At 47.3% G+C, this 19,728-nt stretch overlaps 1 protein-coding gene across 1 annotated transcript in view; it reads right to left on the bottom strand.

The window, feature by feature from the left end:
- The window catches only part of CACNA1A (calcium voltage-gated channel subunit alpha1 A), a 253,586-nt gene extending 234,236 nt beyond the window's left edge, over positions 1-19,350 (bottom strand). Inside the window, exon 1 of the mRNA XM_061421929.1 lies at positions 18,825-19,350. Coding sequence (XP_061277913.1) covers positions 18,825-19,117 — 293 coding nt within the window. The 5' untranslated portion in view covers positions 19,118-19,350. The remainder of the gene's footprint in view (positions 1-18,824) is intronic.
- Between the last annotated feature and the right edge of the window lie 378 nt (positions 19,351-19,728).

The following is a 19,728-nucleotide window of genomic DNA, read 5'->3' as shown; positions in this document are numbered from 1 at the left end:
TACAACACTGTGAGTGCACTAAATGCCACTGAACTGTACACTTTAAAATGGCTGATGATCTAAATGGAAAAATAATTTGAAAAAGAACAGTTATATGTATTAATAAAACTGAAACACCTTGTTGTACACCTGAAACTTAACACAACACTGTTAATCAACTATGTAATATACAAAATACAGATTAAAAAATAAAAAGGTTGATGGTTAATTATATGTGAATTTTACTACCATCTTTTAAAAAATGGAAAAATTACCCATTATAAAGAGTTCTGTTTCCTCTACTCCAACTATTAGCTCTAAGGCCGATGAACTAATTTCTTAAAAATTAACACATTTATGTACAAAGTGCTCACTACCCACATCCCTGGCCCCCTACTTAGCACAAGGAACCATCATATCATTTATGCTCACGGTCCTGGGAGGGAGATGCCAACAGGTCCTTGGTTTTACAGAGAGGTGAATCCACAGCTCAGAGAGGGTAAGTGCCTTGCCCTAGGTCACACAGCTCCAACTCCAGTCCACCTACTGTCTGAGTGTTCTTAACTACCCAGTGCTCTCTGCCAATCCCAGCTGAACTTTAGAATCACCTGGGGAGTTTTTTTAAATCCCCATGCCTAGGGATAGTCCTGGACCAATCTCATCACCATCTGTGGGGTGAGGTTCAGGGCATCAGCATCTTTAAAACTTTCAGGTAGACTGCAACTAGAGCCAACCTCACCTGGGGGATTTTGCTGAGATACAGTTTGAGATTGAGCAGGTCTGGGGTGAGGGACAGAGATTCTCATTTCCAACAAGCTCCCCTCCAGGAAGGTTCTGCAACAGCACATCCACAGAATTTGCCACGATGACGGAATGCTCTCATCTGTAAGGTCTGATACAATAGTTACTAGCCACACATGGCAACTAAGCACGTGACATTTGGCTGCTGCAACTAAGGGACTGACTTGTTTATTTTGTTTAATTGTAATGAATTTTTAAGTGGAAATAGCTCTGTGGGGCTAGTGGCTACCTTACTGGGCAGTGTAGGTCTAGACAAATTCCAAGGAAAGAAAGATGCAAGACATCCAACAGGTTAGAAAAAATTATATCCTCGAACTTGAATAAATAACGTAGAGTCTTGAAAATAACCCAGAGCTCATTCTCTTTGCCTGTGTCATTTTTCTCCTTAATTTTTGGCTGCACCACCCAGCATGCCGGATCTTAGTTTCCTGATGAGGAATCGAATCTGCACTCCCTGCAGCAGAAGTTGGGAGTCTTAAACACTAGATGGCTAGGGAAGTCCCTGACTACATCTTTAAGTGACCCAAGACCTGGCACAAAGGATGAGAAGACATCTTCAAGAGCCAAAAAGTTGATTCTTCTCCGTTCTTTTTTTTTTTTTTTAAAGCATCTCTCACCTGCTCAGAAACCCTCACCTGTTTCCTTCATCGGCCCTACCTTGGGTCTCCCCAACCTACCCCTTTCACCATCTAGACAGAATCCTCTAGGAAAGAGACCGCCAGCCTCACCACACCTGCTCCTCATCTTTCCTGCTCCCTGCTGCTGCTACTGCTAAGTTGCTTCAGTTGTGTCTGACTCTGTGCGACCCCATAGACGGCAGCCCACCAGGCTCCCCCGTCCCTGGGATTCTCCAGGCAAGAACACTGGAGTGGGTTGCCATTTCCTTCTCCAATGCATGAAAGTGAAAAGTGAAAGTGAAGTCACTCAGTCGTGTCCGACTCTTCTCGACCCCATGGTCTGCAGCCTACCAGGCTCCTCCGTCCATGGGATTTTCCAGGCAAGAGTACTGGAGTGGGGTGCCATCGCCTTCTCCGTCCTGCTCCCTAGAGCGACCCAAATCAAGCCCACACCTCTCCTCAGATCTCTTCTAGTTCAGGTGTCAGTACCAACACCCTCTGTCTTCACCACCCTGTCTTCTCTCCTGCTTTATTTCTGCACTGTAGCACTTAACCGCACGTCAACTGGAGCCTTTACGTGGTCCTTGGTCTGTCCCCCAGCTAGATGTTAGCCGCATCAGGGCAGAGGTTTGGGTCTGTCTGTCTGTCTGTGTTCTAGTGCTTGTACTAAGGAGAAAGCAAAGAGCTTCAGCCACCTGTCAAGCATCTACACTGTGCCAAGCATGATATTTTTCACTCATCATATTGATTTCATCCTTAAAACATCCCTGGGCAGAAAACACTATTCCCATTGTGCGGATGAAGAAACTGAGGATCGCTGAAGTTCAGTATCTTTCCTCTCTGACAGTTGGCAACACCAACTGTCAGAGAGGGCCCCAGTCCTGGCTGACCTCAATGTCTCTTAACTATTCCCTTATACAATCTCTTCCTATAGGCATGCCAACCTCTCTGAAGCACACGTTTTCCCAGGCATAACCTGAGCATCTGCCCCATCTGGGCCTTTGTTCCTGCCATGCCATTAGCTGTCCCATGAGGTTTCCCCATTTGTTAGATGTGAGACCTTGGCAGAGCACTGGTGCAAGCCAGGAGTGGAGGAGACCACCTTCCAGAAAAAAAGAGTGGAGTTAAGATGCCCAAAGAAAGTAAAAGTTGTTTCCAGCAAGAACGAGTCCTCGTCCTTCAGAGCCAGGGATCAAGTTTAGTCTCTGAGCCTCAGTGCGAACATATGTTACATGGGGGCAAAAATAAACCCACCAAGCCCGCAGGACTGATATAAAGATTAAATCAGTCAAAGAGCTTCCCATCTAGCCTGAGGACTCATAAGCTCTTCATACAGAGAAGCTACCAACTAGACTTGAAAAACACTTCCTCTTTATTGGAGCTCCAGTGAAATTCCAGGCACGAACAGGCATAAGGACTGAAGAGACGAAACCCATCATAAATGCGGCAAATGATCCAGTTGCTTTTGGGGGGACAGCAAGGCGCAGATCCTGTTTGGTTAGTTGGAAGAGCTGTGACTAGCACTAAATGCTTGGACAGCTTGCTCTAAATCACGTGGTAGCTACTGCACCCTGAAATAAGAGGGTTTTCAGCACCAACATAAGCACACAATAATAAGGGCAAACTCTGATCCCACGCCCACCATGTGCCAGGCATTAAGTGCTGTTTAAGCCTTATAACAACCCCACGAGACAGGAACTCATGTTATACCCATTTTACAGATGAGGAAATTGAGGTCCAGAAGGTGAAGTACTTGTCCAGCATTAAGAGGTTGGAAAGAAGCAGAGCTGGGATTTAACCCAGGTAGCCTGGTTCTACAGCCCTCCCTCTTAACCACTACACTGCTTCAAACCCGACGTAGAATCAAAGAACCCCTCAGTGTCTATAGAACCTGGTGCCACTTCCCCAAAAGCTATCTGTGACAGATGTCTCTAGAGAAAATGGAGCTAACGATGCGACCAGGGACATCACAAAGGAAACACAGATAGCCCGTATGGATCTGGAAAATGCTCTGCATCTTTGCAAACTGAAGAAACGTATATTGCATCACAAAGAGAGTCCATTTTTTTCACTTATCTGATTGGTTATGATGTAAAATCAATGACAGCTAGCTGGGCCACATGATCAGGGAAACAGGACCTCAGAGTTTAAAAAGACACAGTCTAGCTGTTCCTGGCAACCTGGCCCCAAAGCCTGATAGATGACCCAGCCATGCCACCTCCAGCAATCTGTCCTAAGGAAATAGTGAGGTCCTCGTAGTGTGGCTGGTATTGGAGGAAAGACAGCAAAACACTGTGTACACACAAAAGACCCTATTTTCTGTGATGGAAAACAAAAGGTATACACGTGTCAGGTGGAAAACAGGAATGATGCCGCCATTTCCTTTGGAGTAAAAGTCTTCTCTGTGGTCCACACAATCTACCCTTGTCACCTGCCTCCCTGCACCTCCCCTCCCTTGCCTGACACATAGGAGGTGCTCAGTAAACATTTTTGAATGAATGAAATTTATCATGAACGCACTCTTCTCCCCCCTCACATCTCCAAGCTTATCTGTCTCAGGGGTGTCCTAGACATGCCCAAGGCCAGCCTTGGGTGTGGAGACTAAAGAAACAGAACCACTGTCTCTTCCAGCAGTACTCACCATGCCAGGAGCCCAAAGAAAGTGAGACACGATTTAAAAACTGGGCAACAGAAGGAGAAGGAGAGAGAAAGGAAGGTTGCAGCAGCTTTCATTCCAACATTTTCCAACTCCAGCTGAGACTTCCTTCTATATACTCATCTATATTTACATCAACGAATCTGTCAGTAGCAAGCCTGTTGCTGATAGTGTGGGATCTAAAGTTCAGAGAAAGCTGGCTCAGACACCCAGCTAGCAAGAGAAACTGTAAGTAAAATTTAAGTAACCCCCAAACCCTAAATCCACCCACTCAAGGAATCCGTGACATCTTTTACATCAAGATTTCTCAGTCTCTGCAATATTGACATCTAGGGTTGGATAGTTTTTCATGGATGGGAGCAGGAGTGTGCCGTCCTGTGCATTTTAGGATGCTCAGTACATCCCCAGCTTCTATCTGCTAAGTACCAGTGGCACCCCGCCCTCTACATTCGTGACAACCAAAAATATCTCCAGACATTGCCAAAAGTCCCCTGGAAGGCAAAATCACCCCCAGTTCAAAAGCACTGCTCCACATGCAGCCTAGGAAAAACTCCAAACCAATCAACTGTTCTTTCCATACTCCTCCTCGACTTCCCAAATTTCAAGTCACCTAGTCTCCAAATCTCTTTTCAGATTCAAGGAAAGAGGCGGCAACAGTTTTAAGACTTGAATGCAACCTCTAGACCAGATTATTTTCAGTCTGAAAATATTCAGCACTGTGGACACAGCTTTACGCACAAAGATGTTCATTGTGCTGTTGTTTATAGACAAAACAAATGACTGGGGTTGGTTACAAGAAGTATGGTATATCCATAAAGTGGAATGTCATCAGATATTAGCAACAGTCTTTTCTGGAGTTGATGCCAACCCATACAGCACCACTGTGTGGATTTAAATAAGACGCCCCTTTTGCAAGTTGTTAGGTCCATCTGTCAAAAGATTGTCATAATATCTTCATTTTGCTAGAACAAGATACTTAAGCTTTCATCATCTGAGAAACTAAAATAATAAATGTACAGTTATGATAGGAGATACAATACCCTTGTGCAGTGTGCAGTCTATACAGCTCTACACGGTAGTCCTGATGTTGCTGTCCAGGAATATCTAGTGGCATGGAAATGTGTTCATAAAAGCTTATATCCATAAGCATAGATGGAATGAAATAGATTAAAATGTCACCAGAGATTCACTCTGGATAGGAGAGTATGCATGTATTTTATATTCTTTGTACTTCAGATATTCAACAAATGAAGAGGATAGGCCTCCTGGAGGAGGTTAGTTTTGGGCTGAGACTTAAACGAAGAGAAGGAGTCAGCCATTGGGAGACCTGGAGAAACAATGATGCAAGCGGCGGGAAGCGCCAGCACAGATGCCTCCAGATGCAAAAGCCAGATTTGAGCAAAAAGGGTCAGTGGGGCTGGGACAGAGTGGAAGGGGTAGAGAATGGAAGAAATGAGATCAAAGACAAAACAGGGACTTTTTAGATCATGAGGGGCCTTGTAGAACCTAGTACATCTATAATCTGCAATCTCTGACCAGTGAGGAAGCATCTGGGACATTTACCCAACCTACTTGGAAGAGAGATATTCCATTAGCCCACCACTATTAACCAAGGGAGCAAAATCCAAGGAATTCCACTTTTAGTCCCAGTACTGAAATTAAAAAAAAAAAAATGAAAGTGCTGTTTCCAGAATTTTAATAATCTTTGTCAAGAACACTGTTAATTTTCCTCATCACTACTCAAACACTCGTGCATCATACAATGTGGGAACTGTTGGGGGATGTGAGGAAGGTACATCACTGTTCCCTGCCCTCAAGGAGCTTTCTAATGGGAGGTAAGACACAAGCATACCATCTTACTGCTTTTCACAAAGCAAGCAAGAGTCACTTAGCATTGAGGGTGGTAAGTGGAAGGATTCAATCTCCAAGCCAATAAGAACATCAAGTATCAGAGACCTAGACACGGACACCCACCCTTCCACACACCCTGAGATCTAACACCACCCATCCACCCACCCATCCATCCATTTCCATCCATCTATTCATCCATCCATTCATCTTTTTACTCTTCAGTCCAGTCACCTGCCATCTATTATCCACTCATATATTTGCCCATTCATCCTTTCTTTCCTTCATCACTCATTCATTCATCCATCTGTCCACCACCCATCTCCTTATCACCCATCAATCTACTTACCCACCCACTTATAACCCATCCATCCAGTATCATTCATATTTTCTTTGTCTCATCAATCCATCCTGCCCTCCTTCATTCCATCTAACCCATTCACCTATTTGTCCATCTGTCCAACCATCCACAAATCTATCCAACTATCCACTCATCTGCATAAGATACTTCTCCCCTCTAAATCACAAATATTCATCAATGATCCTAAACTTTAGACTCTGTTGTGATTAGGAACAGGCCAAATTGTTAAAATTCTACATTCTAACAACTCTTCCAAAAAATTTTGACTATTCTAATTTGTGCAAGACCCAAATGCTCCAAGTCCTTATAAGACCTGCACAGAAGCTGGCCTATTCTCACTGGATTGAAGTCTCTGATGTCTTCAAAGATGGTACACTTAAAAAGCAGGGTATGGTTAGAAGAAGGGGAAGTTGTAAGCAGACTGGAAAGAGCCTGGCAGTGGGGTATAGGGAATGGGAGAGGAAGTTGATCAGGGATATAGACAAGGATTGCTGAGATGAGAAAAAATTTGCCTGGGCCTTAGAATCATGGAATTCTAGTATCTACAAATATTGATAACATGACCCCCCTGATTGTTTTCCCCTTGAATTCTACACTGGAGCAATGGCGGTTCAGTTGATAATCCAGGAAGATGGAGTCTCAAGATAGATACCAAAGAATAACAGAGATCAAGGGGATTAAGAGCCTTGGCAAGCAAAGGCAGAATAATAACTAATACTATGCAGCACGTAGGACTTTCCTGGTGGCTCAAGTGGTAACAAATCTGCCTGAAATGCAGGAAACCTAGGTTTGATCCCTGGGTTGGGAAAATCCCTTGGAGAAGAGAATGGCAACCCACTCCGGTATTCTTGCCTAGAGAATTCCACGGACAGAGGAGCCTGCCAGGCTACAGTTGATGGGGTTGCAAAGAGTCAGACACGACTGAGCGACGAACACTTTCACTTTCACATAGCACCTACTATGTGTCATGCACTATTCCAAGCATTGGGTCAGAAAGGCCACTCAAATAAGCCCATCCTTCTTTCTTCCCTCTCATCGATCCATTGTTCCATTCATCCATATATAAACACATATAGCGCTAAGTTCCAGGCACTATTTTCTAAGCGTAACATGTATTAACTAATTTGATCTTCCCAGATAGGTGCTATTAGAACCCCCTTTAGACAAACTGGGAAACTGAGGCATAGAATAACTTAAATGACTTGAGCAAGGTCACACAGCTAGCGACTAGCAAGAGTTAGTATCGGAACCCCATTCCCCTGGCTCCAGAGTCCATGCTCTCAAATCAGCCCTGATACTCCTCTACTAACAGCAATTGCCAATGCCTAAGACACAGGTTGACTTTCAGAAGACAAGGAAGAACAGAGGCTGTCTGGCTGACCCAGCCCTTAGAGAGAAGGATGGGTAGACTGTGAAATGGCTTAGCCAGTGCCTGTCAGATGGCTGGTGTTCCATAAATGCTGATGAATCTCAGCTGATTCTAGCTGAAGCGACATTCCCAAGTACACAGACTAAAATTAACACCTTGAATTCATTCATTCCAAAATTATTTATTCAGTACTGCAGCACTGTTCATAATAGCAAAAAAAAACAAGAAACCTGGAAACATCCCAAATGTCCATCATCCAGGAAGGTGGATAAATTGTTGTATCATCGCAGAATATAATATTATACGGAGAAAAATAAATGACCTCCAGCTACACTCAAATAAGAGAGATGAATCTTAGAAACATACAATTGAGTGAAAAAAGCAAGGGCAAGTTCCAGAAGGCTAAAAAGGCTCAGAAACCACGAAAGTAAAACATTAGAGTTAAGGCATATGTAAATGTGTGATAAAACATCTTTAAAAAGAAAGAAAGGGAATAAGACACACCCAATCCAGGGGCTTCCCTGGTGGCTCAGTGGTAAACAAGCCGCTTGCCAGTGCCAGAGACATGGGTTCGATCCCTGGTCTGGGAAGATTCCACACGTTGTGCAGAGCAACTAAGCCCATGCGTCTAACTACTGAGCTTGTGCTCCAGAGCCTGGGAACCAGAGCTACTGAAGCCCGCGTGCCCTAGAGCCCGAGCTCCAAGGCAAGAGAAGCCACCACAATGAGGAGCCTGCACTCCACAATCAGAGCGCAGCCCCCGCTCCCTGAAACTAGAGAGAGCCCACGCAGTAATGAAGACCCACCACAGCCTAAGTAAATAAATGAATAAATAAATAAAATTAGACACCCAATCCAAGAGAGAGTGTTGCCTTTGGGGGAGTGAGTGGGGGAGGGGCGGGAAGCCAAGGCAGGGTCAGAGGCTATAGGTAGAAGTAAATTACTGAGCATGTTCTAGTTCAGAGGGATCCCCAAACCAGCAGGATCAGCAGCTCCCGGGAACTTGCTAGAAATGAAAATTCTCGGGTTCCACCCGAAACCTTTTGAATCGGAAACTCTGGGGGCAAAGCCCAACCACCTGTGCTTCAACAGCCCCCCAGGACATAGTGGTGTGGGCCCAGGGGTAAGCATCTCGGCCCTGCAACAGGTGCTGCTGACGCTGCAGGCCTGGGGACCACACTTTGGGAGCCACTGTTCCAGTTCTTTACTCAGGTAGTGGATCCATCAGTGTGTTTCCATATGGTATTAAAATAAATAAGGAAAAACAAACGAAAGGAGAGACAATATTCAGAATGTGTTGTGAACCCAGAACAGGATTAAAGCAAGTCACTGTTCAAATAAGGTGCAAGAAAACATCCCAGAGTCACGTATTCAGCTACTGTAGGTGCCAAGCACAGGGCCAGAGTGGTGACCACAACAGACCTAGCCCTGGCAATCATGGATCTACAGTATCCATTCTGATACTCTCCCCCATTCTGATGCTTTTTACAAAATAATCATATCCACCACATGCTTTCATGTATCTTTTAATCCTCTCATGATGTCCCGGTTGTAGGACTATTATGCCCATTTTACAGATGAAGAGACTGAGGCACAGCTACTGGGAGTTGGAGCTAAGATGCACAACCGGAGCCACCTATTCCCAAACCCTTTGCTTCACCTCCACCAGTATCACCTTCCCTCCCAACCTCTTCTCCTTTTAGCCTCCAACCCTGGTGCTTATTACTCAAACAAGCACATCCCTCCATGGACACCACAAACATTTCATAGCAGCAAGTGAGGATCAGCAGAGGTTCCCATGCCCATTATTACTAATAAAGGAAATGATAAAGGTTAATGGAATAAAAAAACACAACAGGTTCTCCAAACTTATGGTTAATGGCAGGGGGCGGGGGAAGGATGGGGAGAAGGGACAGTTAGGGAGCTTGGGATGGACATGTACACACTGCTATATTTAAAATGGATAACCAACAAGGACCTATTTTTATAAGACAGGGAAATATCCCAATACAAAATAAGAAGTCTTTTTAAAACAAACAAACAAACCAAGAGTGCCTCTTCAAATAAAGAAAATCCCCTTGCCAAAAAAAATTTTTGTTAATTAAAATTAAATGGATAACCAACAAGGACCTACTGTACAGCACAGGGCACTCTCTTCAAGGTTATGTGGCAGCCTGGATGGGAGAAGAGTTTAAGGGAGAATGGATACATGTATATGGATGGCTGAGCCCCTTTGCTGTTCTCCTGAAACTATCACAACATTGTTAATCAGCTATACTCCAGGATCAAATGAAAAGTTTAATTTTAGAAAAAAGTTTTAAAAAAGGATATAGCAAGTTCTGGAAGGTAAGAAACTGGGTAACCCCCTCACAGAACAAGTTCTAGGTCTGTACCCAAGTCTCGTTTAAGACGAATCTGTCGGTTTTATTCTTAAGATCAGACTTCGCCCTCCTGCAAACGCTTGTATAAAAATACTTTAAAATTGGTTTAAAATTATATAATACTTTACGCACAGACCTAAAATGAGAACAGAACTTAACAGCATGAATATTATTTACTGGCAGGTGGGCGATGAAATTGCGTTTTCCTTCATTGCTCCATGGAGGGGGCGGGGTGGGCCTCTTAAATAGTGTTGTTGGGGGAAGGGCTGCTAATACCCGAGTTCCAGGTCCAACCTGAGTAAAGAACACCTTATAGGAAGACCCAAGAATGTTCCCAAGCTGAAAAGAAGATAAAGCCGCCTCTGACCCAAGAGAGACGACAAAACTTGATCCGTATTTAACTCTGGAATTTCGCGCTTCAGAGCTGGGATCTCTCTCGCATTAGCTGCCTTAAATAAGTAGCTTCCAAAAGCACAATTCATTCCAAGATAAAGTCTCAGCTTTTCAGAGGAAAAAAAGTTACTTATCTTCATCTTTCCTGGGCACTGGCACCATCTCTGGCTCCCTACATCCCTGGGGTGTTAAGAATTCACTAGTAGATCGATAGCGAGCCGGAAGCAGCTGAATAGCACAGGGAGCTCAGCTTGGTGCTCTTCGATGACCTAGAGGGCTGGGATGCGAGGGTGGGTGGGAGGCTCAGGAAGGAGGGGATATATGTATACCTATAGCTGATTCACATTGTTGTCCAGCAGAAACCAGCGCAACACTGCAATGCAATTACCCTCCAGTTAAAAAGAAAAACTCAACAGTAGGGCCACCAAAGTCCTTGTTAGCCCCAAACTGCTGGGCTTTTCAAGATATTAAAACCAGGACAGGGCCAGGCAAACAGGGACATCTGGTCAACCTACCCAGACAAGGACTAACGCCCGGTGGTTTTTGAACACCTGGATTCCTCTCCTGGAATGTTCCTTGTCTTCCTCTATGCTCCCAGGAAGTGAGGGAGAAGGGAGAAAGAAGAAAGACAGAAACTGTTGGGGAAGGGAAGGGGATGTAATCTAACTGCAAAGCTGAGCAGGGGTCTACTGCTCAACTCTCAGGAGTCGCCCAGGACGGCCACAGCAACTGTCCTAGGCCTGCGGTCTCCATCCTGCGTCGGACCCTTTGGCTCAGAAGAAGGAGAAGGGGCGGGGCAGGGAAGCTAATTATACACTTTGAAACTCCCTCACCTTGTCACCCACAAAGGAAGGAACCAAGGGAGAGGAAGACAATTTTACCTCAGACCAAAGAGAATAGAAAAATAGGTCAAGTGGCCATGTATTTCTCCTCCCCACCCCCAACTTAAAGCTTCCAGAGAGAAAGGAGAATGCAAATGGGCTTCCAAAGGGGAAAGGGGGAGGGGAGGGATAAATTAAGGCTTTGGGATTGAGATAAACAGTTCACTATATAAAAAATAGGCAAACAGCAAGGACCTGCTGTACAGCCCAGGGAACTGTATTCAATAGTTTATAATAATCTATAAGGGAAAAGACTCTGAAAAAAAATACATATGCATAACTGAATCTTAAAGCTTTAAGCTGTATATCTGAAACTAACAACACTGTAAATCAACTGTATTTCAATTTAAAAGAAAAGGGTGCACGCTCAGATTAATAAATCCAAACCAGCCAGTCAACAGAGGGGCCCTTCTCTCCCACTCCTACCCAGAGAGCCTGGTTTCTCAACAACGTTTCCAAAATAGAACGTAAGGAGAAGAAAGTACTCTCCAATGTGATGGTTCATGCATTTTGGAGCTTTCTCCGTAACAGGAAACTGGGCTGAGCATTTCTCATGCCTGATCCCCTGTGACCTCTCGAGAGTCTGCCCAGGAACATGAACTCAGAAGCAATATCCTCATCAACTGCATGAGGAAACTGAGGCTCTGATGCTCAAGGCCGCTCGTGAGTCATCTGAACCCAGGCCTGGCTGACCTAAAGCTCACAGTGCTCTCCCTCACCTCTGTTATATTTCACGGTACCACCTGCATCCTTTTATGAGGAGTTGAGTTAGCATCCCTGGAAATGTATAAACTGGGGTTTCAGGATGAACGATAGACCCCATATCTCTGGACTGATTCCACCTTCCTAGCGGTGCCTTCCACTGTTGAAGGAGTGCATGTGTGTGCTTGCTACTGGGCGAGCAATGGGGCGGGGTGTCCATAAGCTCCAGGTACCCAACAGAAATCAAGCCTGAATATTCACTGGAAAGGGACTGATGCTGAAGCGCCGATACTTTGGCCACCTGAAGTGAAGAGCCAACTCACTGGAAAAGACTCTGATGCTGGGAAAGATTGAGGGCAAGAGGAGAAGGGGGTGGCAGAGGATGAGATGGCTGGACGGCCTCACTGACTGAGTGGACATGAATTCGAGCAAACTCCGAGAGATAGTACAGGACAGGGAAGTCTGGCGTGCTACAGTCCACGGGGTCACAAAGAGTCAGACATGACTTAGCTACCAAACAACAACCCAACACATGTCCCCTCAAAAGCCCCAGGGGAAGACTCCACTCTCAAGGGGCCACTGCTCCCCGATTTCTCTAGCACTAACACTTCAGAGATCTTCTTTGGTCTATTAACCTCATGTATACACATGCCTCTCATCATCCCACCATCCGAACCTAAAACCCACTGAAAACCTAAAACATGGGTACACAGGTGAATCAGATCCCTATAATTTGGAAAATGGGTAAAGAGGGACATTTTTGTCATTCATTGGACAAACATTTATGGAGTACCTACTTTGTGCCAAATGTGCTGGGGTGGCAGTGGGGAAAAGGGTGGTGGGAAAAGGTCTCACAGCCTCAGAGGTCGACTTTTTATTGCCGAGGCACCAAACCAAAGCACCCCTCTCCATCAGAGACCTTCTTCTGCCACACTGGAGATCCCACTCCATTGCTAGACTTCAAACCAGAGCAGGCACATAGCTTCATATGACATCCTCACCCCTTCTAATTTCTCCGACTGGCACTTACTGCTATCACTTCTGCTACTCTCCACACATCCACAACCCTTTATGCTAAACCCTTGAGGCCAGACGCACTTTGGAGCTTAGAACACGCTGCTTTTAAAGGGATCACAGGATGGGAATGCAAAATGGCACAACCACTTTGGAAAACAGTTTGGCATTCTCTTACAAAGCTAAACACATTCTTACCACATAACGCAGCAAACCTACTCCTGGGTATTTATCTGAGAAATAAAATGTACATTCCCAAATGTTCCCACTAAAACCCATCCACCAATGTTTGTAGCAGCTCTATTCATAATCGCCCAAACTGGAAACACCCAAAATGTCCTGGGAAATGGAAGAATGCACTCTGCTCCAACCATCCCATGGAATACAACTCAGCACTCAAAAGAATGAATAAATGATACACACAACAACATGAGTGAATCTCAAAGGCTGCGTACTGTCTGATTCTATTTACATGACCTCCTAAAAAAGGCAAAACTATAAGGATATAAAGAGTCTTCTCAGATAGCTCAGTGGTAAAGAATTCGCCTGCCAATGCAGAAGCCGCGATCCCTGGATTGAGAAGATCCTCTGGAGAAGGAAATGGCAACCCACTCCAGTATACTTGCCTAGGAAATCCCATGGACAGAAGAACCTGGTGGTCTACAGTCCATGGGGTCGAAAAGAGTCGGACACAACTTTGTGACTAGACAACAGCAATAAGGATGGAAAAAAGATCAGGGCTTGCATAGTGGGATGCTGACTCAGAGAGGACCAGGGGATAGTCTAGGTTGATGAAATTATTCCCTATTTTGATTCTGGTGTTGGCTACATGACTGCATGCATCTGTCAAAACTCAGAACTGTATGCTTAAAAGGGTGAATTTCACTGGAAGTAATTCATATTGAATACTTCAATAAACCCGGTTTTTGAGAAAAAGAAAAAAAAAAAGGATGCATCTATGATGTGACCTGGATACTCCAACTATAACTTGTGGACAAACAGCATGGTCAATCCCTGGAGGCTTGTTAGAAAAGACCCCACCCCAGTGACTTTATGGTGCAATGGTAGCCTGTCTGACTCCAGCGTGCGTGCTAAGTTGCTACAGTTGTGTCTGACTCTGTGACCCCATGGACTGTAGCCCACCAGGCTCCTCCGTCCATGGGATTCTCCAGGTGAGAATACTGGAGTGGGTTGTCATGCCCTCCTCCAGGGGAATCTTCCTGACCCAGGGATGGAACCCACGTCTCTTATGTCTCCTGTACTGGCAGGTGAGTTCTTTACCATTGAGTCACCTGGGAAGCCCCATCTGACTTCAAACCCCACTCCAAACTTGCTAGACAAAACTCACCATTTTAACAAGGCAATCCTCACACTCAGTTAAGTCTAGAAAGTACTACAATGTATATAAATAACACTTGCAGTGGGATGGCTGGAGCAGCACCCCAGAATCAAGCATACCTACCATTTCTTCAGTAAAATATACCAAAATGCACACCACGCTAAGTCGCTTCAGTCATGTCCAACTCTTTTCAACCCTATGGACTGAAGCCTGCCAGGCTCCTCTGCCCATGGGATTCTCTAGGCAAGAATACTGGAGTGGGTTGCCATATCTTCCTCCAAGGGATCTTCCCAATCCAGGGAGTGAATCTGCACCTCCATGCCTCCTGCATTGGCAGGTGGGTTCTTTACCACTAGCACCATCTGGGAAGCCCAAAATGCACACCAAGTAGGATCAATGAAGACCGTAAATTAAGAGTAGACATTGGGGTCAGCTCCAGGTAGGTTTTTAACTCCTCAATGAGCTGATCTTTTATTTGTCAGCATTTGGGGATTGTGGAGGGGAAAAAAAAATCCTAAGGGAAAAGTCACACTAATATCTACTCCACAGAGTTTTGCTCTTCTGGAAATATCTGCCACACTGATCTAGGAGAAGAATCAGATAGCCATTCTCCCTTGCCCTTCTAGCACAATCTACTTTTCTGAGTGGGCCAAGGCTCTGATAATATGCTCCAACATCTCCCAGGGCGTCGACGTCTGCTTCCGATACAGAACATTCCTCTTTAGAGAGTTTTTTATTAAAAAAAAAAAAAGTGGGCATCTGATGTGAGGGCACTCTGGGTTTCTCACTGAGATTCCCGAAAATAAAGGGTGAAAACCTGGGATCCTGCATGTGCTTCAGGAGAAGGAGCAGGATAAGACAGAGACCAGAGTCTGCGGCTCTTGCCATGGCCCACATTCCTACACAGTGCTCAGGGGACGATCTGCTGGCATCAGCAGGGCTGGAGGAAGATGACATTCACACTGGCGCCGGGAAGAGCGTCAGGAGTGAGTGGCATTAAATGGGGGCTTGAGGAAGGTTGACAGATGCGCCTTATTGAGCTGACAGATTTGAGCTCTTTAGAAGTCATCATCAGAGCCCGTCACAGCCATATTTAAATCAGCCTTCCCATCCACGAGAACACGGAACCCAGGTGTGTGGTCCAGACAGCTCTGCTGACTGGACTCCTTCGAGAGTGAAGGAAACCAATGGAAACCCGAACATCAAAGATTTCCATGTGGGTTTTCTGACTTAGGAAGAGAAAAATGAAATTCCTGAGAATCTCTTTAAATCTGCTGGCTTCAAGCTGAAGCTGCCGAGGACAGTGGGGTGCGGAAATGGAGCTTGGGGCGGGGTGGTGGATCACAGTGGCAAAGTGCCCGTGAGCATGGAGAATGCAAGGTTGCACCCTCCGCCAGCGTACCATGCTGGAATTTGCATGTGGAGGTAACGCTTAGGCCCTAGGAGCCCACAGCCAAGTTCATGGGATGCGTAATGACTCCTCCTTCACATGACAGTGAGAAATCTGCTTTGCCCACTCACCTGCGACCCTCAGTAAATGCTACTTCCAAGTACACGTCATCCGCTATTAGGTACAAACTCAAAGAGAAACGCCTTCCCCACAAAGTTCCACCAAAGACACACACAAGAATGATCCCAGCACCACAGTCTGGAAATTACTCAAATGGCCCTCAACCATAGAACGGAGAGCTACACTGCAGAGAGTCAACAATAAAGTAGCACACAGTGTTGAGAAGGAAAACCAACAATGACCTGAAGTGACATGGATCCATCTCACAGACAGATTGTTGAGCGGGGAAAAAAAAAAGCCAGACACAGAGGAACACAGCCTCTGACTCCATTTCCAGGAGGCTTAAAAGGAGTCCAAATGAACCCATGGGGTCAGAAGTCGGGGTAGCGGTAACCCTTGTAGGGGGATTAACTGGAAGGGGGCAGGAGGGGACTTTTGGGGAGCTGGTCACTTTCTTTTCCTTGGCCCAGATGCTAATGGCATGAATGTTCACTTACTAAGCTGGACTTGACTTGGGTACTTTCCTCTCTCTATATAAACACAGGGAAATATATACATATATGTAAGTCATTACTTTTAAAGTTCTAAATAAGTACTTAAACACATTTTTGAATGGCAGAAATATTTGGATACTCAAGTCAATGTTCTGCCCCGGTACCCTGACTCCTCCGTGTTTCCATACATCCCGTCTCTTTGCACTGGCCCAGATTTCCTTACCCAGCCCCCATCTCTCTGTCCCCTCCCCTCTCATCCTCTCTCCTTCCCCCCGCTCCTCCCCAGAAAGCTCAGTCCTGGATGATTCTGCTTGGGGACAGATTAGGGGAGTGGAGAGCTCTCCCCTTTGACCCTTTGAGAGTGGGACTGTATAATGTGTTTGCTGCCTCAGGCCCAGAGAGTGAACAGAAACTGACAGCAAACAGCAAAATGCACAAACTCATCACGAAGCTCCTGAGAGCATGAAAGCCAGAGAAAACCTCTCAAGGACCGAATGCTCCCAGGTCACCTGCATCTCTCTTTTAAGATTCCTCCTTCCAAAGGACTGTTGCCATCCCCTCCCCAACAGTCCTCTGATCTGCAGGATTCAAGCTGGACTGGGGTGAGCTAAGGACACATTTGGACTCCCACCTTCTTCCTTTCCTCTTAGAAGACTCTAAATACAGGCTCCGGAAGGCAATCTAAAGCCATTTTCAACCCGGAAACCTGTCAGCCCAGTGAATCCTTCCTGGGCACCTCCGACTTATCTGATCCTGCACACACTGACATCTTGCCATTCTCTGTGCCCTCCTACTCCTCCAGGGATTGAGAGGAGACAGGCAGAGTGAATACAAGACGCCGGACCATTTCAACAGATCATCACAAGGTTGAAACTTGGGAGGCAAAGACCTGGCTCCTGCCTGGGGCACCCATCAAAATGACATCATGATTAGTGGTACACCCCTCCCAAAAGACAGCCGCTGAACCTCTGAATTTTCACCACCCTCCAAGTAGACTGTTCACACACACTCCAAAAGCTCAGAGCCCTCTGTTGCAGTTTCGGCGCCCAGAAGCCCAAATCCTGCTCAAAGTGGATCCACCAGCCAACATGTTCCTCCAATAAGCAACCCCAGGACCACCCAGGGCTCAGCCTTGTAGGGTGTATAACAGTCAAAACCATATGCAAAGAGGATGGGGGGCTCATCAGTGAAGCCCAGGGACCCAGCCAGTCCTGTTCATTTTTACACTGAGGGCAGCCAGTTGGAACTCAGCCGAGGAGCGGCACACTTGGGCACGGCACGGTGTCCGGCCAGCCTGGGGAGCAGGGTGCATTCCCCCGACTTGGAATCTGGGTCATGCTTAGATAACTGCTAGAAAGCCCGACTAATTACCCATCCTTGCCTGCCTACATCTCAACAGATGTTAAGCCCTCCTCAAGGTTTATTTCAAGCAGGCACGAATTTAAAGAAACACGGGGGGATCTGCATTTTAATAGCATCTCCACAGAGGGAAATCTGGACTCCACCTTCTTCCTCTGGAGCTTTAATTTAAAAAAAAAAAAAAAGGCATTTACCTGCCCGAGATGTCCACATGGAGGCTGACTCTCCTGGTGTCCCCTCCTGGGTCTCTAGGGTGGAAGAAGCCGATTCCAAGCCAAGGCCTGACACGGCACCCCAGGAAGGACCTGGCACCTCATTTTCTCTTGTCCTGTCTTTCTTATGGAAGTGGCCCATCCTGGGTCTTTCAGGTCAGGGCCCCAGATGGGGCAAACTGGGATGTATCCTACACCCCGAAAGATGATGAGATCCCTAATCAGTGGCAGAAGGCAATGGAACCTGCAGACATGGGGGAGAATAAATGCCCCTCATCCCTTCCCAGCCAGCGGCCCACTAGGGAATATTCATTCTGGCCAGTGCTGGCCCCTCCGTATGAAGGCCATATGCTCTCATACTGGCTCTTGGCCCTGGGAGCCCCTAGGTCCCCTCCTTGAGAGGGCGGCCCCCAACCTCGGGGCCAGCAGAGGTGGAGAGGCCTGAGAGCTGAGACTGGGCCCGGCTCTAGAGATAACCGTGGACTCTGGTGAGGGGCGGCTAGGGAAACCCAGCCAAGGCCTTCCCCCGCCCCGGTCCTTCCCCTGCCCCGGCCAGAGCACCCAGGCCCTGGCCGGGTCCATGCTCATTCCGGAGAACTCTGACCCACCCGGAACTGGCTCTAAAGGCCCCTGTACGACCCCCAGGGCCCAGCCCTCCTTCCGAAATCGGTCCTTAGAAGGAATCCACTCCCCCTGGCACCCCCCAACCCCAAGCCTGCACAGTAGCTCAACCCAGATCGGGGTGGAGAGACGCTCCGCACTCTTCCCTGGTGCCCCCTCTCCCACCCCCTGGAAGACCCCCCCCCACCACCTCCCATCAACCCCCGGGTCTCTCTCCCAGCCTGGAAGAGGGGAAGCGGAGGGAGGAGGGGGAGGCGCAGCTGCCGGGGGTTCGGGGCAAAGGATATGGCCATTCGGTGATCTTTTTGGCGTATTTTCTCACCACGTTGTCCTCGCTGAAGAGGAATAGAGACCGGTTGACCGTGAGGCAGTTCTGTCGGACGGGGATGGGGTTGTAGAGGGCCATGGTCCGCGCTCTCTGCGCCATTGACTGCTTGTACATCCTTTGCGCCCCGGGCTGCCCGCCCTGCCGGCTGCCCCCGGCTCCTCGCCCGCCTCCGGCGCCCACGACCACCCCGGCGGCTGCCCCGGAGCCTCCTCCCCCGTAGCGGGCCGGCATCTCGTCTCCGAAGCGGGCCATTCTGCAAAGAGCAAAGGGCTCCGGGTTACGCTGCGGCGAACGATGCGGAAGGCGCCGCCGCCGCCGCCGATGCTGTGAAGACGGCGGCCGGAGCTGCGACTGCGGAGACGCTCCACGGCCCAGCCCATCGGGCGGCGGCGGCTCGGCGCCTCGGGTCGGGGGCTCACAAGGCGGCTGCCCGGCCCCAGCCGGGGATAGCAGCAGCTCGGGACATCTTCCTGGCTGACCCCGGAGAAGGAGGGGCTGGAGGAGGGTGCGGGGGCGGGGCGCGGGGGCCGGGGAAGGGGGGAGGGGAGAGAGAAGCGAGGCAAAAAATAACCGAGGAAGGAATCCAGGCAATCCCCAATCCACCCACTCCGGAAAAAAAAAAAGGGAGGGGGGGAAAGCAGTTAAAAAAAAAAAAACGCACACCCCCTTTAAGACTCGAAGGATTTGCAAAGGACTCCCCCCGGGACGCAGTGGAAGCTTCAAATCCCCTCCGGGGTCCGGGTCAGGCTGGCATCTTGCAAAAGCAGTGCGCTCGGCCCATTAAAACAATTTTTATTAAAAAAAAAAAAAAAAAGCAAGTCTTTCCTGGGGGGAAGGGGAAAGGCAGCCCCCAAATTAAAAAA

Source organism: Bos javanicus, chromosome 7 (assembly GCF_032452875.1).
Source record: "Bos javanicus breed banteng chromosome 7, ARS-OSU_banteng_1.0, whole genome shotgun sequence".
NCBI lineage: Eukaryota > Metazoa > Chordata > Mammalia > Artiodactyla > Bovidae > Bos > Bos javanicus.
Note: the sequence above shows the minus strand (reverse complement) of the source record. Positions and strands in the feature narration are given on the sequence as shown.